The sequence below is a fragment of the Suricata suricatta genome, chromosome 8 (assembly GCF_006229205.1).
Source record: "Suricata suricatta isolate VVHF042 chromosome 8, meerkat_22Aug2017_6uvM2_HiC, whole genome shotgun sequence".
NCBI classification, from domain to species: domain Eukaryota; kingdom Metazoa; phylum Chordata; class Mammalia; order Carnivora; family Herpestidae; genus Suricata; species Suricata suricatta.
This window is the reverse complement of record NC_043707.1, coordinates 108,850,661-108,877,311: the sequence shown is the minus strand read 5'-3', so window position 1 is coordinate 108,877,311 and position 26,651 is coordinate 108,850,661. Positions and strand designations below refer to the sequence as shown.

At 48.4% G+C, this 26,651-nt stretch overlaps 1 protein-coding gene across 1 annotated transcript in view; it reads left to right on the top strand.

Annotated features, from left to right (window-relative positions):
* Positions 1-22,813, top strand: part of CFAP57 (cilia and flagella associated protein 57) — a 66,006-nt gene extending 43,193 nt beyond the window's left edge. The window contains exons 19-23 of the mRNA XM_029948328.1: positions 3,384-3,500; positions 4,832-4,966; positions 5,052-5,195; positions 12,616-12,748; positions 22,432-22,813. Coding sequence (XP_029804188.1) covers positions 3,384-3,500; positions 4,832-4,966; positions 5,052-5,195; positions 12,616-12,748; positions 22,432-22,646 — 744 coding nt within the window. The 3' untranslated portion in view covers positions 22,647-22,813. The remainder of the gene's footprint in view (positions 1-3,383; positions 3,501-4,831; positions 4,967-5,051; positions 5,196-12,615; positions 12,749-22,431) is intronic.
* Positions 22,814-26,651: the final 3,838 nt, after the last annotated feature.

Here is a 26,651-nt window from a genome sequence, read left to right as displayed (position 1 = left end):
CGGGCCCTGCATGATCTGGCCGCTACCCCTCTCCAGTCTTGTCTCCAGGTTCCCTCCCCAGCGCCAGCCCAAACGCTTTCTGGCAGCTCTGAGGATAAGCCAAGCGTTTCCCCTCCTGGACCTTTGCAGTACTGCTTCTGCTGCCCAGACGCACTCAGATCATGACTAGCTTTTCTGTGTCTTTCACGTGGAGGCTTCTCTGTCCCCTCTTCAGGGAAGCCTTCCCAGGGTACCTTAGCCAAAATGGCCTCCTGCTCCCCATCCATGTTTGCTAATTGTGCTGAGCAAGGATAGAAGTAAAGTGTGTCAGAGAACATCGATGGCCCAAGTAGAATTGGATACCCTGGAGCTATGGTGGAGAAAAGCAAAGCCTTTTCTCTAGGAGGCCCAGGAAAGAAGCCAGGTGGTAGGATGGGTCCAAGGCTAGAGTGTCCAGAGACTGCCATTGTGCAGTGACTTTCTCCTGGCCTCTGGGGAAAAGCCAACTACAGAGCTGCCTCATCAGGGCCTCCTGCCATTCTTGAGTGACCTCAGGGCCCAAAAACGGCAGCCCTGAAAAGAGCAGAGGCCCCATGTGCCTGGAAAGTCAGTGCACAGTCGACCCCTGGAAATCACCATTCCAGGCCCCCCTTCACTTGTCAAGTGGATTTACAGTTGGGTCAGTTACTTTCCATCCCAGCACACCTGAAGGACTATTCACTTTCCCGTCAGTAACTGGGTTGACCATGACATTGACTCTTAGCAGGGAATATGCCTGTACCTTGAGTGATTCAAACAGGGCCCCTCCTGGACCACCAGGACTGATTCCTTCCCTGGAGGCCTCTGACCTTGGGGCTTCTCTCAGGAGGTCAGAGACCCGTTTGGCCCACCCACTGTGGATCTCGCATGAAGTTCTTTTTCCTCCAAGAAGGAAGCTGTAAGCCCTCCTCTGTGGATGAAAATCTAATACTTCCTTGATTCGGTACCTCCCCACATGTATACTTTTCCAGATTCTCTTCCGTGAGACGGGTCTGTCTGCTTCCTAGGGAGACAGTGTCCAGAACCTTGTCATTTTACTTCACACTCGTCTTTTCATCTAGCGCGGGGTTTTCTCAACCTCAGAGAACCTCATTGTAACATCTTGGGGTGGGGAGTTCTTTGTTAAGGGGAGTCCCATGCACTGTAGGATATTTAGCAACATCCCTGGTCTCTGCCCACTAGATGCCTGCAGCAACCCTCTCCTTCCCCCAGTTGTGACAACCAAAAAACGTCTCCAGACATTGCCAAACGTCCTCTAGGAGGTAAAATGCCTGTTTCCTGCCCCCTCCCCCACTGAGAGGCGCTGAGTGTGAGGAGAACACATGGAAAAGTAGCTGGGATTTCCTTGCCAGGAAAAGGACACTTGTTCCCACGTACTGGCTAGGATCCCAGCTGTCCAGCCAGCTATTCAAACTCCGCATATTTCACAATTTTTCTATGAAGTGGGTTATTTCTGTTCTCAGCAGCTTTTGAGGCTTTGCTTGTATTACTTCCTTTCTCACCTAATCTGTCATTGCTGGCTTCGAGACTGTGGAGTGAGAGGCACAGCCAGCTATAGGCACTACCACATGACCTTGGAGAAGCCCCTGTCTCTCTTACAGCCCCCATTCCCTTGGTCTGGGCACCGTCATCTCACCCCTGACTGCTGTGCCTGCCTCCAGGCATGCTCTCTCCAGGAGGACCTCCGCATCAGGCCTTCTAAGGTGCAAACGAGCCACTCCTTGGGTAAAACCTGCCAGGGCTCCCTGAGCTTTCAGGTTAAAGGCCAGACTTCTGGCCAGGATGAAGGCAGAACTTCTCCCCCGTTGAGCCTCTGCCCCTGGGCCCTGCATGATGCAGCTCAGCCGACCTCTCCAGCCCCTCTCCCCCTTCCTCACATGCCCCCCCATCCTGCAGCCCCCTGGACCACCTGTAGCTGGCAGAGAGGCACCAGGCTGCCCGTGCCCCTGGGCCTCTCTGTGCATGACCTGCTCTCTCCGCCTGGAATTCCCCTACTCCACTTTGTCCTCCAGCACCTATTTGTCGTGTGGAACATGATTGAACATCTCTTTTCTGGGCACTGCCTTCCCGCATCCTCCGCACACAAGAGGGTACTTTCTACCTGGACTTTCTCTCTTATTCCTCTAGCCTTGTGGCTTCCTGCAGACAAATGCTCCCTCTTCATCAGTTCTGTGTCCCCATGCCGGTGGTGGCCGGCCAGCCTTCTCCAGTGGACACATCCTTTCTTTAGCCATGGATATCCCCACACTCGCTGTGTCCCACACAAGGTGGTTTCATGCAGCTCCACCAACATGGCACATTTGGCTTTTCATTCCTCTTCCAGAAGGCAGGTTGTTCCAGGCACCCCTCTCCTCCCTCACTGTGGCTCCCCTTTGCCTTCTACACCGGCCGTGCATTCACTTGTTCATATGAACACAGAATGCTGACCATGCCACGCACTGGGCCAAAGGGCTGTTCTGTCTATCTAGATGCTTCCAGTAAGAATGATAACATTCTCCTGCAAGCTGCCCCTTCGTGTCCAGAACATGGATGTGGTGCGTTGGGGCTTTCTGGTACCCCAAAAATGGGCAGGAGCCTTGAAATCTGACCAAAGGGCCTGGGGTAGGTTAGAGGAGCTACTCCATCCAGCCACAAGAGAACCCAGTGAGCTGTCCCGTCCCCCCAAAATAGCGCCCCTCTCTATGATCAGGAATACCAGTGTCCACCAGGTACGGTGTGTCATGCAAACCTCACCCGTGGCTTTGGACAGAAATTGGATCAACTGAAAACTCAAATCCACCTGCTCGCGTCCAAATCAGAAGCTCCAGTTGTCATTTACGTGCCTTTGGTTAATACAGATGCAACAATGAATAAAAATCTTCCCAAAGCTCATCAGTGGCTTCTTCCCTTTCTTTTGAAGATGAGGTAGTCTCCTCAGCTGTACTTTTTAAAACCTTTTCAACAGAATGATGAGGTGGAGGCTTCTTAAACTGGGGACACCTACATGCTGGTCCCTTAAAACTTTCTGCTTTGGGATCGACTCTGATGGCTTGAGGCCCCAAAGGGTCAAGAGTCGCTCACACAGTTTCACAAAGTAGGCAGGGAAGGTGCTTCCATGCAGAACCCTGCCTCAGCTTCCAGGTCCCAGTACATGAGAGTCACCAATTAATAAAGAGTTCAAGAAAAGAAGGTCATCAGCATGGCTGAAGGAACAGGGAAACTCAGAGGGGGCAGTTCAGAGGCTGGCTACTGAAACCCATGATCTGGGTTAAAAGACATGGCCTGGTAGCCGGGGACACATTCCCACCAAAAAGCCTCCATTTCCCAAATACCATTTGTATTTTGTTACTTTCTTTTTCTTGACTTTATCCCCTTGTTCTCCATAGATGGAGGCAGAACTGGAGCGTTTCCATAAGCTGAACACGCAGCTGGAGCTGAACATCACAGAACTGCGGCAGAAACTACGAGCCACTGATCAGGAGATGCGCAAAGAGAGACAGAAGGTGCGAGGATTTTCAGAGTCTGGCAGATCTTGGCTTCGGGATCTGGCACCTGTCTGCAACGGGCAGCTGGCTTCTAAGAGGCAGCGCCAGCCCATTGCTAAGATACGCTCCCATTTTAACTCACTCCTCACTTGCTCACAGCCCTGCCTGGTTTGAGGCCCATGCAAATCTACATGGCTGCATCCATCAGAGACTAAGATGACTTTGGGTGAAGTGCTCAAAGCCGGGGGAGTGGGGGAGACAATGTCCTAAGGTTGCTTGCAGCATTGGCTTGCTTGGCCCAAGGAAGGAATAGTCAGTGGCAGAGGTTTTGACTACCAAAACAAACAACCAACACACTGAGGCAAGGAGCGCCTTGGAAACTGTTAGTCCAGTCTCTATAGGTAACATATAAGGTAGATAAGGCCAGAGAGATTAGAAGGTTAACGCAAGTCGCCCGGTGCCCACAGCTAAGTAGTATATTCCAAAGCAGCCCTGGGTGTACTGAGCCAGAACAGGGTCTTCGGGTCCCGGGCTGGGCCTTGGCTGCTCCACCACCCCCTAGCACAGGGCACCCCGTAATGTTTGTGGAATCAGATTGATTTTTTTCCACCCCCCACATGAAGCATCGACTCTGGAAATAGTAGAAGCCACAGAGCACCCAACGTGACGCAGGCCCTGCCCTTCACACCCTGAACAGGTTGCCAGGGGACCTGTGGTGTGTGCCTACTAATCGTAATGCAAGTTGATGGATTATGATAGCTGAGCAAAGGGCTGTGGGAGCAAAGAGGAAGGAGAGCCCTCCAGGTGAGGGGTGGAGGAGGATGGGCATCAGAGAGAGGAGGGCGGGAGAGTGAGCCTCTGGCCCAAGTTTGCTGCTGGACCAATCTGTCCAGTCATGTTTCCACTGCCCGCTCAGCAGCCCTCCTGCCCGTCTCGAAGGACAAGCCCTGGGTGAGCTGAGAAGGGGCACATGGACACCCTGGCCCAGGGACCTGCAAGAGAGAAGTGACACGATCCATCTTGGCTCAGGAAGGAATAGGGTGACCACTCACGGTGCCTTTCACATTTAAGGTGTGGTCCTAAAAGGGACCCAGAGGCAATCAAGGAATTGCCTGTGCAGCCTTTTAAAGATGAGGCTATTCAGGCAGGTGCCCACGAGTTTTAGTACATCTGCCTCTCAGCTAGGAGCCCACCTAGGTCTCTGTGTCCACTGTGGGCCCTGGCGGTCAACTGTTAAGTCCCAGATGAGATGTCCTTTGTCTTCCTGCTGCCTTGTGCCTCTGCCTGCGGCCCTTGCCCGCTCCCTGCAGAGCCCCTCTGGTGCCAGATGTAAGTACCTCTGATTGCAGGAGCGGGACCTGGAGGCACTGGTCAAACGGTTTAAGACAGACCTTCACAACTGCGTGGCGTACATCCAGGAACCCCGGCTCCTGAAGGACAAGGTCCGAGCTCTCTTTGAGACGTATGTGCAGCGGGCAGACATGGTGAGCTCTGCCTCTGTTTCCCCCACTCACCTTCTTTCCCGGGTCCCCCCCCCTCCTTCCCTAAGCAGCCCTTCTGGCCCCTCAGGTGGAGATCGCAGGGCTGAACATGGACCTGCAGCAGGAGTATGCCCGTCAGCGGGAGCACCTGGAGAGAAACCTGGCCACTCTCAAGAAGAAGGTGGTGAAGCAGAGTGAGCTGCACCGCACGGATTACGTCCGCATCATGCAGGTACCTGCCCGTCCCCCAGATGTGCAAGGGGCCCACTAGCTTTCTCGAAACCTCTCTCTTTGATCCCTCTCCTCTGACACCCCCCCCCCCCCCCCCCCCCCCCCCCCGCCGGAACCTGACCTGGCTGTGACCATGGTCGAGAGCCTCTCCATGTTTTTCTAGGTGTTTCCATGCCTACCCCTACTCCGCCAATGCCCATTCATTTCTACCACCCCCACCCACAACTACTTCACCAGACACCTGTTTCTTTTTCCGCCCATCTTTATCCAAAGCATTCTTGTGTCCTGCCTCCCAGTCCCCTTGCCCCGCTCCGGCCCTCTATCCAGCTCTCCCTTGTCACTCTCGTCTTTTCTGTAGTTTCCAACTCTTATGTCACCTTATTTTCCTTTGCTGCTTTTTATTCTGCTGCTTGTATCTCGAGACACACTCATCTCCACCCCTCATCTGCCTTTTCTGGGCCTCAAGTCCCTTCCCTTATCTCTTGGGTCGGAGCCAACCACACCTACCCCACAGTTGGCCTCCCTGTGCCCACACCCACCTCCCGGGATCCTTCATCAGGCTTTCCAGAGAGCCTGACCCCATTACTGTGCCTCCACTTATCAAAATGGCCGATCAGGATTCTTCTGCCAGATTTCTGTTTGAGTATCAGTATCGTCTGAGGCAATTAATGCAATTTAATATCAAAAGAGAACATCAGAATCACATTTATAAGGCACATACCTTTTTATATTGCTTTAACGCCATCATTAAAATACTGGAATGGGGATGGGCTGCAGATGGAAACAAACCAGTTCCCTGCTCAGCCAGTCCCCACATAGGTGAGTGGAGCGCCCTGTGATTCAGGCCGGTCGGACCCAGGCGTGGTGGCGTCTGTGCCCTCCATTTCAAGACCAGCCCCCGCCTAAACTCCCCCCATGCCATCAAACCACTGCCCAACTCCTGAGCCATGAGAGCACTCAGAAGCCCAGAGAGAGGAGTGCATCCATTTGGTGGCACTCTTGGCACTAGTAGCTAATACACCAAGCCCTTGCCGATGGTGTCAAGGTCCCCAGGCACAGAGAGCCCGCCAGGGCTCTGAGTGCAGCTCACTGGGCAGCAGGACCAGGGTGACTGAAGGAGCAGCTGATGGCTGGTGATGTCACTGCGTCTTCGTCTGCGCCCTGCCCCCAGAGCACAGGCCTGAAGGGCCCTCCAGGGCTGAGGCCCCTCGCTCAGGTAAAGCAAATGTCAGTCCTAGGAGAAGTAAAAGGAAAATGAAGACCACAGGCCAGCCAGAGATAGGGTTTCCGTAGTGTAGTGGTTATCACGTTTGCCTAACACAGGCCAGCCAGAGGGTGCTAGGGTCAGCATGAAGCAGCCCAGGTCAGGCACGGGTCTTCTTTGGCTCCCGGGTACCCCAGAGTCCACGTGCCCCCTCCTTTAGGGCAGGGTGAGATGGTAGGTAGGAGGAGCAAGGAGACACAGCAGGGCCCCTGCCCAGCCCTGCTGCTCCCTAAGGGCTGGCAGAGGGAGCCATGAGCCAGGGGAAATCCCCAGAAGCGCCTTTTTCTGGAGCAGCATTGTAAACTCCTGAGCTGTGGAGCCCTGTGGATCCATAGACGTTCCCCGGACAACTGCGTGAAGCAAGACAGGGCCAGCAGGCAGGGTCCTGGGTCCCCACCCCTTAACCAAGGCGACTCCTTGCTTTTTCTTGTAGGCTCTGGGTCAGAGTTTGTTTGGAAGAAAGGAAGGGAAAGAGGGAGGGAGGGTGGAAGGAAAAGAAAGTAAAGCAAAGGAGAAGAGAGGAGAGGGAGAAAAAGAAAAAAGGAGGAAGGAAAAAAGGGAGAGAATCTTTCAAAGCTACTGTTTTTACTTATAAAAATAGTTTCCTTCTTTGATCTTAAGTTGAAGGGGAAGGGCCAGGCCAGGACCAGGGAAGGTGTCAGGGCAGGAGAAACAAGAATGGACCCTGTTTGTGTAAACCCAGTTTTCCTGCCTCAGCCACTCTTACCGGAAGACTTCGGGGAAATTTCTTAACTTCTCCATGAGACTCCTTCCCTGTCTATAAAATGGGAAAGGAAGCACCAACCTCAGTGAGTTATTGCAGGGATTGAAGAGATAACTAATGTAAAGCATTAGGCACTGGCCGGGTATGGAACAGGTGCTCCAAAAATGCTATCTCCCTTCCTGTCCTCCAACCTAAAGCCTGCTCAGTAACTAAGGCAGAAATCAGTGGGAGAGCCTGGAAGGCATCACAGCATGGACCAGGGCTGCCTGTGGACTGGGGCATGGGAGGGGGGATTGCACAACTGATCCCAGACCCCCCAGCTGGTGCCTTGGGGGCCTGATGCATCTGCAGGTACCAGGCCCTGGGGCTTCAGTCCACAGAGGCCAAGGAAGGCCAAGGCAGAACTCATTAGAAAACTCAGAAAATGAGGTCACTGTCTCATTTATATGTTCAGTCGGGAGTACAGGGCCTCCACACTCGTTCTCCGGCATGCTTGCAGATAAGAAAATAAAGAGTTGCTTTGAATACAAACATCTAGGACACGCATTCATTCAGGACACAATATTGAGGGCTTCTTACATACCACGCTCTGTGCCAGCCATGGAAGAGTCCAGGATGAATGTGATAGTATGCCGCCCTCAACAGCTAGTGGCGGGACATCTAAATCAGACACAGATAATCACTGCTCAGTACAGGATAGTCCATGCTATGTGCCCCTCATAGAGAGGGGCTTCAATTAGGGGAAGGGGCAATCGAGCTGGGCCTTGAAGGGGAAGTAGAAGCGGTCAGGGAGCAAGTTGGGGAAGACACTTCCAGGCAGAGAGAAACCTGAGAACGGACAGGGAAGAGTGAGGCCTGTGGGGTGTCTGGGGACCTGGGCATCCGGGCATTCCTTTATTGCAGAGCACTGGGGGCAAGAAGAAAAAGCCCACTGGAGTGTCAGTAGCTTAGTGTCACTTCTTGCCATACCAAGAAGCACCAAGTTTATCTTAGAAGCAGGTGCCACCCACGGTTGAAGCAGGCAGGAGGGTTGGCAGGGTGGACAGGCTGCCGGAGCAGTCAGGAGGCAGGGCAGCCCATTTGAAGATGGCTGTCCCTTAAGGGGATTTGAGAAGACCTCGGAAGGGATAGGTTGTGACATCAAAAGACAATTCAGAGTAGAAATGATGACACATAAATGGGATGTGAGAGGAAGCCTGAAAGACGAGCAGAGAAATGCCTCATCTGTGCAGTTAGGCAGCTGGCCATCCCACCAACTGGGGCTTCCAGAAAGATGCCACTGACGCAGGGCGTCCGAGTGCACAAAGTGCATCTGTTGCCTGCTTTTCCCACACAGCCAGGCACAGCCATCATAGGGAAGGCCAGCAGGGGGTGCTATAGGTATTCCCTTCCTTCTCCCTTCTGGGCTGACGGCTCTGTCAGGGTCAGTTCCGGCCGGGGTTCTCTGACATCCCCCTCTACCGAAAGTGGTCCTGGACAGTTCAGTGTAGCCCCTTTGTTTAGAAGGCTGTCTATAGAAATAGACTTAGCATTCCCCCGGCCAGTCACTCTTACAGACCCCAATACCTGGCATGTGATGGACCCCAGATCACATTTTTCCTGCAATAGAGGGCCTGGATAGGGGGGTGGAGGTTTGGAGGGGCTTTTGTAGGCGGTCCTGACCAAGGAGGGGTGGGGAACAGAAGACTCAGCCAATCTATTGCATCCATATTTTAAATTCACAAAGCTACCCAAAGCATATACAGTTGACTTCAGTGTGACCTGCGGGTTCTTCAGAACACAGACCACCCCAGAAAGCACTTTAGGAGCCCAACTTGTACTTCTGGGGGGCTTCCAGAACCATCATACTGTGTGAGATGTTGGAATGGGGTGACATCACTAGGATGTGGAAAGTGGAGTCTGGGAGGCAACAGCTGTAGAGGAACCAGCACTTGGAGGCAGACACGACCAGATGCAAACCCCAGCTCCCCTGCCACGTAAGCACTGCCTTGGCCTCAGTCTCCCCATCTGAAAATGAGTCTAATAACACCTTCTTCATAAGGTTGTCCTGGGGATTAAATGAGTTGTTGCATGCAAAATGGTGCAAGGATCTAATCAACTCGTGAAGTTATGATTACTCTTATTACCAGCAGCAGCATCAGGCATTTAACGCCTCAAATCCTGCTTGCTCCCTCTTGTTTCCAGGCCTGAAACAGTCTTCTCTGTCCCCCACCTCCCCAGGAGGTCCTTCTTGCACTGGGTGAGCGCCCCTCTTCAGACTCTCATGACATCTCTAAGCACTGCATATGAGCTGGACCTCCTGTGCCCGGCACAATGACCAGTGCATAGTCAGCTTTCCGAGTCAGTGAATGAATTAATGAAAAAATGAGTGAACAGAATGGGGAACTGGGCTGTATTAACTCATGGGTCTTGATCACACTCTAGTGGGAACTGGGTCATGTCCTGGAAAGCCCACTAAGGTGGCAGGCATCATGGAGGTGTCCAAAGCAGGCAGTAGGGGTAGAAACAGACATTCACACTGAAAAGTGCTGGGAGCCAGAAGTCCCGTGACTGGGTCCTGGGTCCCAAGCAGGACTGTCAAGGATGGAGGGGTGGGGAGACACTAGGGCAAGGGATCCGCCTGAGGCCGTTATGGTAGTAGAGGGGAGAGATGCTGAGAGCTGGTTACAAATCGACACGAGATCCAGTTCAGACACAAAACTTACAGGACTTAGTGACAGAATGGATGGATGTGATGCAGAAATACCTTAAGATGTAGCCAGAGAGGACTGGACAGCTGGTACCTTCAGTCTCTAATCTTCAATCTGATTACTATTACTTTACCAAATGAGGCAAGAGAAGGGAAAGCTTAGTGACGCCCATGAAGTGAGGAAGTGGACAGAGCCCTGAGCCAGAGCAGGTTTGCCTGAGTTCCCTGCAGGCCCTCCTCAGTCTCCTTCTGTCTCTTCTCCCTTGCCCAATCTTTACCCCCTGGTTTGTAATTTCCTTGTTAGTAAGAATCTTATCTTACTCGGCTTGATATCTGCTGCATTAGTTATTCATTCCACAAATATTTATTGAGCGCCTCTTACGTGCAAGGTAGAGTCCAAGGTCTTGAAACCAAATGCATACATATTTAATCGATCACAACATGATAGAAAGTCAGCGCAGAGAGGTTTCAGGGGAGGAAACTGGCAGAGAGCTTTGCTGGAGAGCATCTGGAAAGGAAGTGTGGGAGATTCACCACTAACGCCTGGGTTGGCTAGAAGAGTAAAAGATCAGATGGAGAAATCTGCTGACTTTATAGAATAAAAGGCACAAAGCCCAGCCTGAAAACGAGGGATCAGCAATAATTGGGCATCTCATTCAAGAGAGAGAGAATTTTTCTTTAATGAAGAATACTGAAATTAAGTGATATACTGAGAATCTAAAGGTATATCTGACATGCTCAGATAAAGAAGCTCTGGAGGGAAAGAACATGTTGGGGTCTCCCCCATTCAGGCCCTGCTCCCACTGGGGCTCTGCAGACACATCCCCATAACAGAAAGGTACTCAGGGCTCACAGACAGTAGTGCTTGGGGTCACCCTGTTTTCTGGGCCGACTCCATCCTCACCACTGCGGAGACAGGGTCTGAAGTAGTGATTGTTCCTGGCACAGGCCCGATTTATGTAGATTTGCCCTGCATTTGCCTATTTTGGCATTCTGACCCTCAGCGGCCTTCTACCCATGGATTGCCTGGTTCTCAGGCCAGCTGCAGCTTCTCTTAGCAGACAGCTCAAAACGTAGACTCTCAGGACCAACCCCCGGCCAGAAGCCACATTTAACAGGATTCTTAGATGAGTCGTTGGTGCTGTCACATGAGAGGCACTGCTGTAGACAAGCCAAGCAAAGAGTACACTAAGAGCAAAGTAGCCAGTCCTTCTCTGGGCCCACGATGACAAGGACACTGCCAAAGAGCCGCCATCGATGCCCTCAGGCTGAGTATGAAAAGGAAGGCAGAGAGATTTGAGGTGTGAGAAGGGAAGAGAGAAGAGACTGCTTGGTCCCCGGTGCAGAGCCCCCACCACAGGGCCTCCAGTGGGTTCTTCATCTTCACTCCTCTGCACTTGGCCTCTCATTTTGCGTCTGGGGATATAGAACTGCCACAGGTCCCCTCACGCCAGCTGCGTCCTACTTCTCTGCCTTTCTCTGGCTGCTCCAATTGTGCATAACCCCCTCTACCCTCTTCTTGGTAACTCCTTCAAGCCTCAGCCCAGGGATCTGCCCTGGTCATTAGGGCAGAGCTAAGTGCCTTTCCTCTGTGCCCCACCCCTCCATTGCATCGAGGTGCCCGGATGCAATGCTCAGAGATGCCCGGATCCCCCAGTCAGCTCTAAGCTCCTCAAGAACAGAGGCCAGGTCGTAGTCTTTGTACACCTCAGATCAGCACAGTGCAGCACGGCATAGCACGTACTCAGTAACTACTGGATGGATGGATGGATGGATGAACAGATGGATGGATGGATGGATGGAAGGATGGATGGATGGATGTTTGTCAAGCACAAACAAAAAGTGTACTATCAGTGGATATAGCAAATGTTAATTTTCATTTGCTTTTCTGTGCTCCTAACTAAACACTATGCTGCTGAGGGCAAACACCATTTCTTATTTCTGTCTTCATCCCAGGACTGTAGCAAATACCATATAAATTTAGATTCAACAGGGGCATCTGGGTGGCTCAGTTATTTAAGCAGCTGACTCTTGGTTTCGGCTCAGGTTATGAGCTCACAGTTTCTTGGGTTCAAGCCCCATATCAAGCTCCACACTGACATTGTAGAGCCTGCTTAGGATTTTCTGTCTCCCCCTCACTCTTCCCCTCTCCTCCTCATGCTGTCTCTGTCTCTCTCTTTCTCTCTCTCTCTCTCTCTCTCTCTCTCTCTCTCTCAAAAAAAAGTTTAAGTTCAACAAATGAATGAGGAAAAATTAATAAAGGATAGGACAGTATTTTAAGAGCTCCGAGTTCTGGAGCTAGACTGTCAGAGTCAGAATCCTGGTTCTGCCACCTGCTATCTAGGCAATTTGGGCAAATTACATAACCTCCCCATGCCTCAGTTTCCTCTTCTATCAAATTGTGATTATAATAGAATCTCCTCATAGGGTTATTATGCTACTTCAATGCATTTAAATTCTAATGAAGTGTTTAGAAAAGCATTGTTGATGCTGGAAAGGGTCTGGATGCTTGGGAATTGTGCACACTGCATCTTATGTTGCCAGAGTCCACCTGAAGACAAGTCAGCTGGTACCTCAAAGGCTGGTCCCTGAGTTAGGATAAGGACTTGTACCCCAGTAGAGGAATCTGGATTCAGGCCCAACCCTGTTTGTTCCAAACACCCTCAACCCCAGGCTAGGGCAGGCCCTGTGCCCGCTGATCACTCATCCATCCATACTCACTCTCCCTTCTTTCTTGTCTACAGGAAAATGTCTTCCTGATCAAGGAGATTAATGAGCTCCGTAGGGAGCTGAAGTTGACCCGCTCCCAAGTCTTTGACCTTGAAGCAGCTCTGAAATTGACCAAGAAACTCCGACCACAAGATGTTCCAGAGACAGGTAATGTGACCAGTGGCCAAGGGAGATGAGCTTTGGGATCAAGGGACCAATGGCAGCCACCAGCAGGTCTCCCTTTGGCTTCCATGGCCGCCCTCCCCAGTGTCCTCCTATATCAGGTCACATCTACCCCATGGCCTTCTGGGAGCCTCTCCATGCTGAATACCTGCTGTCCAAAAGATTTTTGAGGCCCTTGCCACATTCAAACATGTACACAACCAAAATCCTTGGGGTTAGTTCTTATTTTAGAATTCAGAATCTCTCAGATTTTAGAGAGCTTACTATATACTGCATATTATATAACATCCCTGGAGGAGTCTGAGGCAGGTCCCTGAAATCAACCACATTTGTATTTCTGTAGTGAAACATGAATATTCACACTGAACTTCATAAATTTTAAAATGCTCTACATTTTTAGAGCTTTTGGCACTTTAGAATTGCGGATAAGGGATTGTGGACCTGTACAGTTAAAATAAAGACAAAAAGAAATATTAGAAACTACTTAAATGGAAAGGGGAAAGAATGACATTAGAAATGTTAAATGAGTTAGTTACTGCAATCATATCCTAAAGTCCCTCTGAATTTCTGACAGCCAAGGCAAAAAAGAGAAAGAAATATGACAGTTTGTCTACCCCTCATTTATGGCAAAAGGAAGGTTTTTGGCTTTTTTCCTGGGGAGAACAAACCTTTCCCTGGCACTAAATTTTGTAAGAAGTTTATCACATGGATCCTTCTGAACAGGGTGCTGAATAACACAATGGACAGCCATTCGCTGAAGGTCTTCAGACAATAAAAAATCATTCTTCACAAGGCACATGGGTGGCTCAGTCAGTTGGGCGTCTGACTTTGGCTCAGGTCATGATCTCACAGTTCAAGAGTTCAAGCCCCACATCGGTCTCTGTGCTGAGAGCTCAGAGCCTGGAGCCTGCTTCAGATTCTGTGCCTCCCTCTCTCTCTGCCCCTCCCCCCTCAAAAATAATAAATAAAGATTTAAAAAAATTCAGTCATTCCTCAGATATACATTTCTTATCTGGACAGTTGATAAAAACCAAGAGTATAATGCATTTCTATGGAAAATTAGGCCAGTGCAGTTCAAGTATATTGTCTTCTGGTGGTTTCCACTCAGGAACAGAGCTTAGAAACCCTCAGGGGATGGAAACCTCCCGTGGCTGTGGACTGTGTCTCCCCACTCTCACTTACCTCATGTACTGTGGCCACGTAAGAGGTTATGGTTGGGAGAAGGGGACTAAAGGACATACAAGAACCCTCTGGACTATTTTTGTAATTTCTTGGGAGTTGTAAACTATTACAAAATCATACATTTAATTGTGTTGTCTCATCTGCCCTTTTTGTTAGAACTGAGAAGTTGAGACAAGAATAAACTCTCTGAGTAGTACCTGAAATGGCAATATTAGGCCTAAAGGACTGACATGACAGCACAGTATGTGTCACAAAGCCTGAGATACTTGACTTTTTAGAGATAAAACCGTCTTCCATCAAAGGTGAAACATAAATGCGTCTGTGAACAACTGCAAAGCCTCTTTTTTTATAAAAAAATTTTTTTAATATAATTCATTTACTTTTGAGAAAGAGAGGCAGAGTGTGAGCCAGGGGAGGGGCCGAGAGAGAGGGAGACACAGAGTCCAAAGCAGGCTCCAGGCTCTGAGCTGTCAGCACAAAGCCTGACATGGGGCTTGACCTCATGTACCATAAGATCATGACCTAAGCCAAAGTCAGACGCTCAACCAACTGAGCCGCCCAGGTGCTCCTGCAGAGATCTTCTCTTTAAAAAAATATTTCAAATATGCCCAAGCATCCTAGCAAATAATCAACTGAGGCCTCCTCAGGATGCTGTCTGATATAGCCAAGTTCTTATTACTGTTGTGGAAATTTTCAAACATATACCAAAAAAATGAGAGACAAGACTAATGAATTCCCATGAATCCACTCCCTGACTTCAGCATGTATCCGCTCCTGTCACTCTTGCTTCATTGGCATCCACAGTCCCCAGTTATTGTGATTTCCTCTCACATCACCATGGATTAATCTGAAACAAACCCAACATCATATCATTTGTGTGATACAGTTTTACTCAAAGATTTTATTTGTAACAGTTGAAGACAAGTATTACCAACTGTCTGCTTTGACCATGAAGAACCTGGCTGACTTCTAATTTTGAACATGGGCCACCAAGACAAATTAGCTCAAGATATACATCCTCATGTTGTTTAAGACTGAACAATTCTGTTGATTTTTAAGAATTCTTTATCTGAACAGGACACGTTATCAACCCCAAACCACTTTTTTAGCTTTAGCAGCATTTATATTGAGTTTTCATTCACATAACAATGAACTAACAGGTCTAATAGACAAACCTGCATGTTTTTCAATTATTAAAACCACATAATTGGAACTTCTAAATAAAGATGGTTAATTAGAAACCTACTAAACTGGCATAAGTAAACCATAAGGTCAAAGAAAACACATAGGAAAGAGGCACAAAATTTTGAAAGCTGGAAAACAGATGAGTGGTAACTGACTTCACAGACTCCTAGACCAGAAGTGGGGAACCTAGAAGAAACGTAATGTACATCACGGAGCCCCCCAGAGGCTCAGGAATTAGCAGAAGCAGATATCTCAGGAAGTAGGGATAAAGGTAGGACCGAAAAGGAGGAAGTCTTTAAGAAGCTGTTAGCTCTACCTAGTACCCAGTACAATGGCTAAAAAATAGATGGGTCAGGCCCGTCATCATGAAGTTCTTAAAGACCAAAGAACAGAGGAAAAAATCCTTCAAGCTTCTAAAGAAAATAGGGGGAGGTTTCATGCAAAAGATAAAAAATTCCAATTGCAGAATACAAAATCAATACACAAAAATCTGTTGCATAACAATGAGCAATCCAAAAAGGAGATTAAGAAAGCAATTACATTTATATTAATATCAAAAAGAACAAAATACCCAGGAATAAAAACCAGACAGGCAAAAGACCTGTACACTGAAAACTATAAAACATTGCTGAAAAAATTAAGTCACCAATAAATAGAAAAACTCCTTCTGTTTGGAAGACTTAATATTGTTAAAATGCCAGTACTACCCAAAGCAATCTACTGATAGTACAATCACTATCAACACCTCAATGATTTTTCTTGCAGAAATAGAAAATCCATTCTAAAATTCATATGGAACCTCAAGGTACCCCAAACAGCCAAAACCATTTTCGAAAGGAAGAACAAAATTAGAAGGCTCACACTTCCTGATTTGAAAACTTACTGCAATCTATAGTAATCAAAACGGTGTGGTACTGGCATAAAGACAGACTTACAGACCAACGGAATAGAGAAGAAAGCCCAGAAATAAACCCTCACATATATGGTCAAATTACTTTCATCAGGGATGCCAAGACCACTCAGTGAGTAAAGGACAATCTTTTCAGCAAATGGTGCTGGGAAAACAGGACACCCACGTGCATAAAAATGAAGTTGGACCCTTACCTTACATCATATACAAAAAGTAACTCAAAGTGGACCAAAAACCTAAATGTAAGAGCTAAAACTATAAAATTCATAGAAGAAATGTAGGAGAAAAGCTTTATCACATTGAATTTGGCAATGACTTTTTAAATATGATATCAAAAGCACAGGCAAAAAGGAAAAGTAAATACATTGGACTATATCAAAATGTAAAACTTTTCATTCATCAAAGAACACTATCACCAAGAGTGAAAAAGCAGTCCACACAATAGGAGAAAAATATTTGCAAGTCATATATCTGATAAAGGACTGATATCTAGAATAAAGAACTACAACTCAACAACAACCAAAAAAATATTTTTAATGAGCAAAAGACTTGAATAGACGTTTATCCAAAGACAATACATAAATATCTAATAAGCACATGAAAAGATGTTCAACATTACAAATTATTAGAAATATGCAAATTGAAACCACTTTGAAATACTACTTCATGCCCATTATGATGCCTATTATCAAATGACAACATCAACAACATAAAATTCCAAGTGTTGGTGAGGATATAGAGAGGGAAAGGAAGGAAGGAAGGAAGGAAAAGGAAGAAATGGAGTCAAATCAATACAGAATGAATTGGGAAACTATAGGCTAACTAGAAGGGAAGCCTGCTGCACAGAGGAAGACAGGTGAGACTAGTATCTGTCAGTCTTGGCTGTAGATGAAGGAAAAGGAAAACAAGAGGAAAGTTCTCTCCCTGAGAACTCCTAAACACAAGCCCATATTCACGCAGGTTTAAGTCCAGAATTTACACATAATTTACAAGGCTGCTCAAAGCAACCTTGGCTGAAAATTTAATTTAACTGATAGTGTCTCCAAGGCCCAAGTTGAAGCAAATGCAAATTTTCTATACAAGAATACAATTTAAACCCAGTTGTCAAAGAATTCTCATAGATAACATTCCAAGGAACGTGATCTCAGAGTCGAAAATCACTAAATGCATGAGGAAATAAATCACCACGAGTGAAAAATGACAGAAGTATCAAACAGAGTAAAATAAAGATATTTAAGGATATTTAACAAGTTTAAAGAAATTTTAAAAATTTGAAAATAAGACAAATTAAGAGTCTCCCAAAATCAGCTAGGTAGATTTGAAAAAAGAACCAAAAATACTCCTAGAAATAAAAACTGCAGGTTGCAATTAGACTCAATGGTCAGACTGAACAATAGGTTAGATATATCTGAAGGGAGATATATCTATAAACGAATGAAGAAATGACCCAGATTGAAGCTCAGAGGACAAAAGGTATAGTTGGGATGGGACAACCCAACTCACGTCCAACTGAAGTATGAGAAAGAAAGAAAGAGGAAAGGCAACAACATAATAAAGAATAGCTGGAGGTTTTTCAGAATTGATGAAAGCTGCCAATCATCAGGTCCAGGGAGCCCAACGGAGCTCAAGCACTATAAATAAAAAGAAGTATGTATCTGAACTACAAAAAACCGAAGGCAGAGATGTTATAAGCAGCCAGAATACAGATAGATTGCATATAAAGGATTAACAATTCAACTGATGCCTGACTTCCCAACAACAACAATATGAACTGTGTAGATGTTGTGAAATAGTGTGTTCAAAGTGCTAAGTGGTAATAACTGTCCCCTAGAGGTATATAACCAGTGAAACACAAGGAAAAAAAATTTCTGACAAACAAAAACTGAAAGAATTTATCACCAATGAAACCTCATTAAAGGAACTTTTAAAGAATATGTATCAGGAAAAAAATTACTCCAGAGGGAAGTCTGAATGCAAGAAGAAACGATGGGTGAAGAAAAGACAAGCAAATGTGTACAACCTAAACAACTGTATAAAACAATATGAACAGTATCCAAATTATGGATTAAAATACCAAAATAGAACTAAAATACTGAGCATTTAACCAGGGGCTCAGAGCTAAAGCATTCTAAGTCTTGTATTGTTTTGCAAGAAGGTAAAGATACTGAGTTACTTTGGACTCTTTTGAATTGAATATGCTTGTTGAACTTTTTAGGATAACTATTGAAAAAGAAAGAGAGAGTGGGTATATCTTCCAAACCAGTAAAGGGGGGAAGAAACTTAAATTCTGAAAAGACAAAAAATGGGAAGAAAAAGTGACACAAACATAAAATGCATATAAAAGGATAGAAATGAATGCACATGTATTAGTAATCACGTTGTTATTTTTCCATCATTTAAAATCAGAACCTAATCTCCCAAAGGAAGCTAGTGGGCAGGATGTGGAGAGGAGACTGCCCAGCTCCAGTAGATGGCAGGGTGAGAGCAAAGCAGACTAAGAGGACATGGGGGATGTGAGGAACAAGGTGGGGGCAGGGGCCACAAGGAGAGAACTAACGAGGCACAGCCACGGAGGAGGACAGGAGGGCTTGCACACCACAGCACATGGAAGAAGGACATCCAAGGAGGACCCTGTAAGACTGAAACAAACTCTGATGAGCAGGCAGGTCATTATCAAAGAGATGGAAGAGAATTGGGGCAGTAAAGAGAAGAGACAAGAAAAGCACAGCCCATGCCCTCAAGATGCTCACCGACCAAGGAAGGGGACAGAGGTGGAAACAAGGGCTGAAGCCCAACACTGGGCCCACTGGACCATCTTCCATGTGAACTTGTCCCAAGAGGCAGAGCTGCACTCCCAGAAACATTCATGGGACAGTGTCACCCAGATCAGGCATGTTTCCAGAGACAGTTGCTTCTGGCAGCCAGCCACCAGCCAGCAGCTGTGTCAACCCCAAGCTGTCCTATACATGTGCAGTACATCCGAGTTCCCAACCTCTGAGGTCCGCTGACCTCATCCAGTGATTGCACAGCCTAGAGGACCTCAAAGCTACCATTTGCACCAAGATCCTTAGAACACCTGAGGAAGCACTGGTGCAAACAGGATGGTGTGGCCAGTGACAGGGCACAGTAAAGAAAATTCCAAGTGCTGGCATATTTCCAGGCTCTGTCTAGTGTGTATCTCTAGGACCGTGGCCTCACAAACACAGGTCAGGTCTCCATGGGTGATAAGATGGTACCTGAGTAAGTAGCTGGGTGTAAAGGCCAATGGGGAGGGCATAAAGCTGAGTCCAAAGACCACATGGTAACCAGGAAAGAGGGAGCAGGTGGAGAGGCAAACAGAAACTAGGCAGAGGCAAGTGACACAGACAGATGGGCTTGTAGGCTTGGGTGTGCTATACCTTCCCAGAGGTGCTGGGCTCTCAGGACCAGTCCACAGCTTGACAGGACAGTGATCAGGGGCAACCAGTAGCAGCAGGAGGATGAAGTGTCAAGAAGAAATACTAAAAGATCAAGAGCCTAGAAATTCCCAAAAGAAGAGTCAAGGAGCAAAGGCAAGCAGAGAAGGGCCTCGGCTTCTCTTAGGAAGAGCGCGAGGGATGCATGGAGCACTCTGAATGCCAGCCCCATCATCAGACCAATCAGAAGTAAGGCGAGGCTGGCCACTGGCTATTGCTGACAACGTTCTCCTTGAAATGCCCTGTTCCTTGGCTCCCAGCACGTGTTCTTCTCTAGTGTTAACTTCTGATGTACAGGGAAAAGGTTGGCAGTGGGTAGGAAAGAGACCCCTCTTCTGCCGAGAGAAGCTTGACTGTGGTCAGGGAGTTGGAGACACAGTCTGTCAGGGAAGTAGGTGGCAATGTCATCTGTTAAGAGTGGAGAGGATGGGGGCACCAGGGTCGCTCAGTTGGTTAAGCATCTGACTCTCAGTTACAGTTCAGGTCATGATCTCACGGTTTTGTGAATTTGAACCCCCAAGTCAGGCTCTGTGCTGACACCATGGAGCCTGCTTGGGATTCTCCCCCGCCCCCCGCTTCTCCCCCACTCATGCTCTCTCTGTCTCTCTCAAAATAAATAAATGAACTTTTTAAAAAAAGAGCGGAGGAGAGGATGGACTTGGCAATAACTTCTGGGATATGACACCAATACACAGGCAACAGAAAACAAAAATAGACTACATAAGAATTGAAAACTCAGGTACATCAAACTGTAGGATGGGAGAAAATATTTGCAAATCTTATATGTGATAAGGAGTTAATGTCCAGAATTTGCAACAAATGCCCACAACACAACAGTAACAACAACAAAACAACCAGATTAAAAAATGGGCAAAGGACCTGAAGAGACACTTCTTCAAAGAAGATATATAAACAGCAAACAAGCACATGAAAAGATGCTCAACATCACTGTTCATCAGAGAAATGAAATCAAAACCACAATGAGCTACCACCTCACATACGTTAGGATGCCTGCTCTCAAAACAAAAAGAAAGGTGTAGGCGAGGATCTGGAGAAACTGGAACCTTAGAGCCCTCTTGGTGGGGATATAAAATGGTACAGCCACACTGTATGGCACTTCCTCAAGAAATTACAAGTAGAATTAGCAGATGATCCAGAAATTCCACTTCTGGGTATATACCCAAAAGAACTGAGAGCAGGGTCTCAAAGAGATATTTGTATACCCATGTCTGTAGCAACATTATTCACAGTAGCCAAAAGGCGGGAGCAACCCAGCATCCATCACTAGATAAATGGATAAACAAAATGTGGTATATACATACAAAAAAATATTTTTCAGCCTTCAAGTGGAAGGATTGGACACATGCTGCAACATAGATGAACCCGGGGGGACGCCATGCTAAGTGACATAAGCCAGACACAAAAAAGACATACTGTGTGATTCTACTTACCTGAGGTTCCTAGAGTGTTCAGATTCTTAGACAGATAGCAGAATGCTGGCATAAGTGTTCTTGCAAGAGTCCTGGAGATATACCGCACAGCAATGTAAATGTACTTAACACTGCTAAACTCTGTACTTAAGAATGGTAAAATGGTACTCTTAAGGATAGAGAACTAAGTGAGGGTTGATGGAGGAAGGTGGGTGGGGGATGGGCTAGGTGGGGGATAGGTATTGAAAAGGGCACTTGTTAGGATAAGCACTACATGTTGTATGTAAGTGATGAATCACTGAATTCTACTCCTGAAACCACTATTGCATTGTATGTTAACTAAAATTTTAATTAATTAATTAAAATGGTAAGATGGTAAATTTTAAGTTATATTTGACCATAATTTTATTTAAAGAATGAGGGCAAGGAATGAGAGTAGAGGCCAAAGTTCAAAAGCCTGGGGTGGCAGGTGGTGGGGCGGGGAGGTGGGGGCAGTGAGAGTTTGCTGACTGAGAGTTTGACCCCAGAATTGGTTCGGGGTTGGAAACGGAGAATTTAAATCTCCTATGTTACTTTTTTCAGTAGCACGCAACAGGCCAGGTGTAAATGGAGACACTGGATGGCTGGGTAATCCCAGGTCTGGGCTGTGCAGGGCACATGGGGCAGAAGGAGAAGGCATCTAGAATATCGAGGGTACTGTCAAGAAAATGGCAGAAGAAACTCACAGTGGGTCCAACTGGATAGAAAAGGGAGTGGATCTAAAAGGAGCCCAATTTGTAGGTAAAAAATGGAGCTGTCCGGGAAGAAGACATCTATATTCAGTCAAAGAACAGATATCTTAAGGAGAAGGCTGTCAGGGGGGTGGTAATGGTCTGTGGGCTACTAGGTAGAGACACCAAAGTGTGGGGCCCTGGGCATGATGAGGGAGAGGAAGCCACAGAATGGGCGTTGACATGGCATGGAGGCCAGAGCACACAAATGCTAAGAGTTCAGCCTGTGGGGCCAAGGAATGGGATGAGCCACGGACCCTTGCGGATGCCAGCATCATGCAAGATGATGGCAGCATGACAGGAGGATGGAGGTGGGGGGAGTTGTCAGGAGCAGGAGTGAGTGGCCAGCTCAGGATGGGTAGAGAGAGGTCTGTCTCCTGGCATGGAGGTTTTATGTGAGGAGGACTGGGGGCTTGGAAGCCAACGTAGGTCAGCAGGAGAGCGCCACACTACTTGGGGAGTGGGGAGCAGGCGAGTGAGCAGGGCCCACTGGAGGACTCAGGAGCCAGGCTGGGCTGAGATATTGCCCAGCATTCTGTGTCTTCTCACTCCTCCATGTCTGCTAGATGGTGAAATGGCCCATCTCTATGCCTAGTATCTGGGATTGAGTGTCCCTTAATGATGTGCATAACTGTTCCTGAGGGGACAGGAAGAGAAAGAGGGATACACTGGTTTCAAAAAAGCCTCATGGCAGTCCAGTGACAGGCCCATATTCCTCCTGCTCTGTCCCTTCCAGTGCCCAGTGAGGCCATGCCCAGCATCGCTCCCACCATGAGACTGAATGAGCAAGAAGAAACTGGGAGAATCATCGAAATGCAACGCCTAGAAATCCAGCGCCTCCGAGACCAGATCCAAGAGCAAGAGCAGATCCCAGGCCTCCACCCTCTCACTGGAATCCGGCTTCCTTCCCTCCTCGAGTCAGAAGCGGACTTAGAAGTGGAGACCAAGTGACCCCCTCTGGTAAGCTATGTGCAGTTGCATCAGAAGAAGCCCTGTGCCTCCGTTGCCCCGCTAGCTCTGGGCTGTGCCTGCAATCCCTGCAGCACTGGCCTCCCCAGCCTCTGTCTCCTGCCCTGGGCAACTTGGGACGTGGTCAGAATAAAGATGTTTGCCCACAACCATGTCCAACTCTCTGCTTAGCCAGAAAGTCAGGGAGGGGGTAGGGAGAGAGGACCCTGAGGAAGTTGGGGGTGGGGGCGGTGCACTCAGCTCATCCAAGCCATCACTGCTTGTCCCGGTCCAGCCACAGGGCTGCCTATCACTGGAAAGATCACCCTGGACTTGAGCCTAGCATTCCTGCTGCCCCTCTGTCCTCTCGGGCCCCCAGGATGGGGCTGTCTGCCACTTCTGACCTGGCTTCCTCCCTGCCAGCCCAGTCAGGACCAGACAAAGCCATCTACATTTTCTTCTCCTTTATGAAGCATAGTGAGATTTTCTGAGGATTTGCACATCTGTGCAAAGATAACAGTAAAATAATGAATGTGGCAAAGTTCCCCCAGGCCTTCCATCCTCTGTGACCTTGTGGTGAGGACTGTAGGCAGAGCTCTATTTACAAAGAGTTCTCACCTCCATGCACTCTGGACTGGTCATTCTTGTTCTGCAGGGCCTTGACCTACTGCTCCATTTGATGGGGGGTGAGGGGGGTGCGATACCACCTCCCCTAGGCCCTGTACTAGGCACCCCAGCCACACATACCAGAAAAAGTGGCTTTTACGCACTCAAGAGCAGAAGAACATAACCCAGATATCCTTGTCTTCTCCCACCTGCAGAAGCCAGACACCCTTCTGATATCCGAATAGTAAATGTTTAAGCCGCTGGTCTCTGCTGGGCCCTGCTGGCTCCCTTACACCTGGTGTCTCCAAGACATTTCCGCATCTTCCCCAGTCTGCTTTACCCCAGCTCCAGCCTCTGCTCTTGGGTTAGTGTTCACTGTGAGAACTGAGACGTAGCTATCATGCCCGGCAAGGCTCTCCTGGAGGCTGGGGAGATCAGAAGGAAGGCTCACAGCAGAGGCCACAAAGCAGTCGACACGAGACTCTTTCCTTAGCAACTCCCCGACCTTCACCCCCAACCCACACCCTGTCGCAGGGGCAGCTCATCCTCTCCAGACCACTGTGTATCCAGCATGTCCTCTGCCTTCTAGGAGAGCAGGCTCAGGGAATAGGAAGAAATTCAGGCACCCTCTGATTGATTCAACCACAGAGACAACAGTCCATTACATTATCATGCCTGGCAGGTGGGCTCCTCTGGGGCACAGACTTCATTCTGAACTAGCATATTGGCTTTACCTTTGCAGAAGAAACTGACTTGAAATGAGATCGGGGAGGTCAGCGGGCTAGGTGCTGCAGGGTCTTGAAGGTGCATTACAGACATGACACTGCCCAGAGTCCTCTAAGAGCCACTGCCCTCCACTCCCAGTTCTCGCCATACTGGCCTCATTCCAGTTCCTATAAAAGGTCAAGTTCTTCCTTGCCTCCAGGTAATTCCGCACACTATTTTCTTTGCCTGAAATGTTCTTACCCCCACACCTCACTCAGTGAACTTCATCCTTCAGATGGTGGCTGAAATGTCACTTGCTCAGAAAGACAGTCCCTGGTCGGTCCTTCCCCATGTAGATTACACGTGCCATATTGTTTGCCTTCAGAACCCTCAGTGTAGCATACGCATTTAATGGTGTGATGCTGCCTGTCCTACTGGGCTCAGTTCCATGGCTGTGTTTTTAAGGCTCACTTGGGAGTGCAGGTGGAGCGCTGATACAGGGTCCTGACGGCGGAGGCAGGGGGCTGTCGGGAGGACACGGTAGCTAACTAGGAATAATAGGACAGCTTCTGGGACCCAGATGGTGGCAGCAGAGATGCACAAATGTGAATTCTTCTTATTTTTTTTTAAGTCTATTTATTTTGAGAGAAAGAGAGAGAACCAGTCAGGGAGGGGCAGAGACAGAGAGGGAGACAGAGGATCTGTGAGTTAACAGCAGAGAGCCCAGCGCAGAGCTTGAACTTACAAACCATGAGATGATGACCTGAGCTGAAGTCGGACACTCAATCGACTGAGCCACCCAGGTGCCCCTGAGAAGTGAATTCTTCTGACTTCAGGACTGAGGGAGTTCGCCCAGCACAGGGAGAGGGAGGAAGATTCAGGAAGAAGGCACCTGCAGAGAAAACTGGTTGCTCTTTGGCCAGAAGGAAATTCACTGTGGCTGGATGCAGTAACGTTCGAATGACAGTTTTCAACCAAAAAATGCCTTAGAATCAAGGCCTCACATTTCACCTTCAATATGGGCCTTAGGGGGAGTGCCTGGGTGGCTCAGTCGGTTCAGCGTCCAACTTCAACTTTGGCTCAGGTCATGATCTTGGGTTTGTGGGTTTGAGCCCTGCCGCGGGCTCTGTGCTGACAGCTCAGAGCCTGGAGACTGCTTCAGATTCTATGTCTCCCTCCCTGTCTGCCCTGCCCCCACTTGCACTCTCTCTCTCTCTCTCAAAAATAAACATAAAAATAAATGGGTTAGGTTACAGATGAGAAAATCAAAAGCAGCAGGGCCGGGCTCGCAGCCTGCTGTCAGTGACCTCCCATGTCCCATCCACTTTAAGCCTGCTCTAGAGAAGCGCCAGATACCTGGGCCAAGTGGTGGAGTGCGATGCCCCGCAAGTCTAACCCAGAAGGAGAGGGAGCCGATGACTCCCAAACTAAGCCCCAGCAGCCGAGAAGGAGGTGGAGGCAGAAGGGAAGGGAGAGCCCCATCCAAGCAGAGCCCGGCACTTGGGCCAGCAGGTCCACGGGGTTCCCTCAATTGCCCAGGGGGCAGGGGGATGGCCTCTTACTGGCAAATTTGGAACCAGAGGTACAGTCTTGCTGTTTTCTGCCGGTCTCAGCCTATCAATGACTGATGTTGTCACTAGACTCAACCTTGTGGTACTTACTATGATTGCAAGCCGCCCTTCAGCCACCACCCTCAGGAAACTTTGAAGGAAATAAAGCTTTATTACTTATAGGACCTGGAAATGACACAGCTCACCTGGGGCCACACAGCAAGGTCATGGGGAGGGAGGGAGAGAGAAAGCCATCACACAGGCCTGGGGTTCTGCTTTATTGGGGTTGAGGGTGAGATCCTGGAGTTTTGTGGACTCACTATTTAAAACATAACAGTGGGACTTTAAAGGGTAGGGAGGGGGCAGAGAAAGCGGCTCCACCATCAGTTATTAAAATCAACCAAGATCTCTGAAACAAAGAACCACAGTGGCTGACCATGTGTTTTTTTGAGATAGTCTCCTGTGAAGTGGGTGCCTTGGAGATCAAAGGAGAAGTCTGGCTCTCCTGGTACAAAAGGAAAAGTCGCTATCAGGGCTTAGCTACACTGGTTTACCTCCCATATCTGTCCTGTGCGTTCCCATGTCCCGGTGTCAGGTGGCACTGACTGGGTAGCTGCTGCATCAGAGACTGTCCTGATTCCCAGTGGGAGGTTCTCACCCCATGGGTGAGCCCCGCCCTTTGCAGGGTCCCTACAGCCATTGACCCCCTCATTGACAGAGTGGGCCTGGCAGTCACATCTTCCTGCAGGACCCAGCTGGTTGCCCAAGTGGCCAGGTGTTGGCCAACGGACTCCACTCTTGTTCTTCTGCTTGCGGTCCATTGTCAAGCTGGGGACTCATTCGTTTATAGTGGGATAGCTGGTGCTTTGGGGCAGCTTCCTGCCTCTGAGCCCCAGACACCCATTGGCTCCCCTGCCCTTCTTCTAGACCCTTAGCATTAGCTGTGGCCAGACGGGGTAAGCTCCCCAAGCAAGCCTCCCCTTGCCATCCTGTCCTCCTGGCACCCAGGACCCTGCCTCCCAGGAGATTGTAGCAGCAGCATCTACCTTCCCCACTGCTTTTTACACCAGGCATGGCAAGCCAACAACTTAGCCAACAACTGCTCCCAGGAGGTGCCTGAGGGGCCCCGGTGGGCCTGGGAATATGT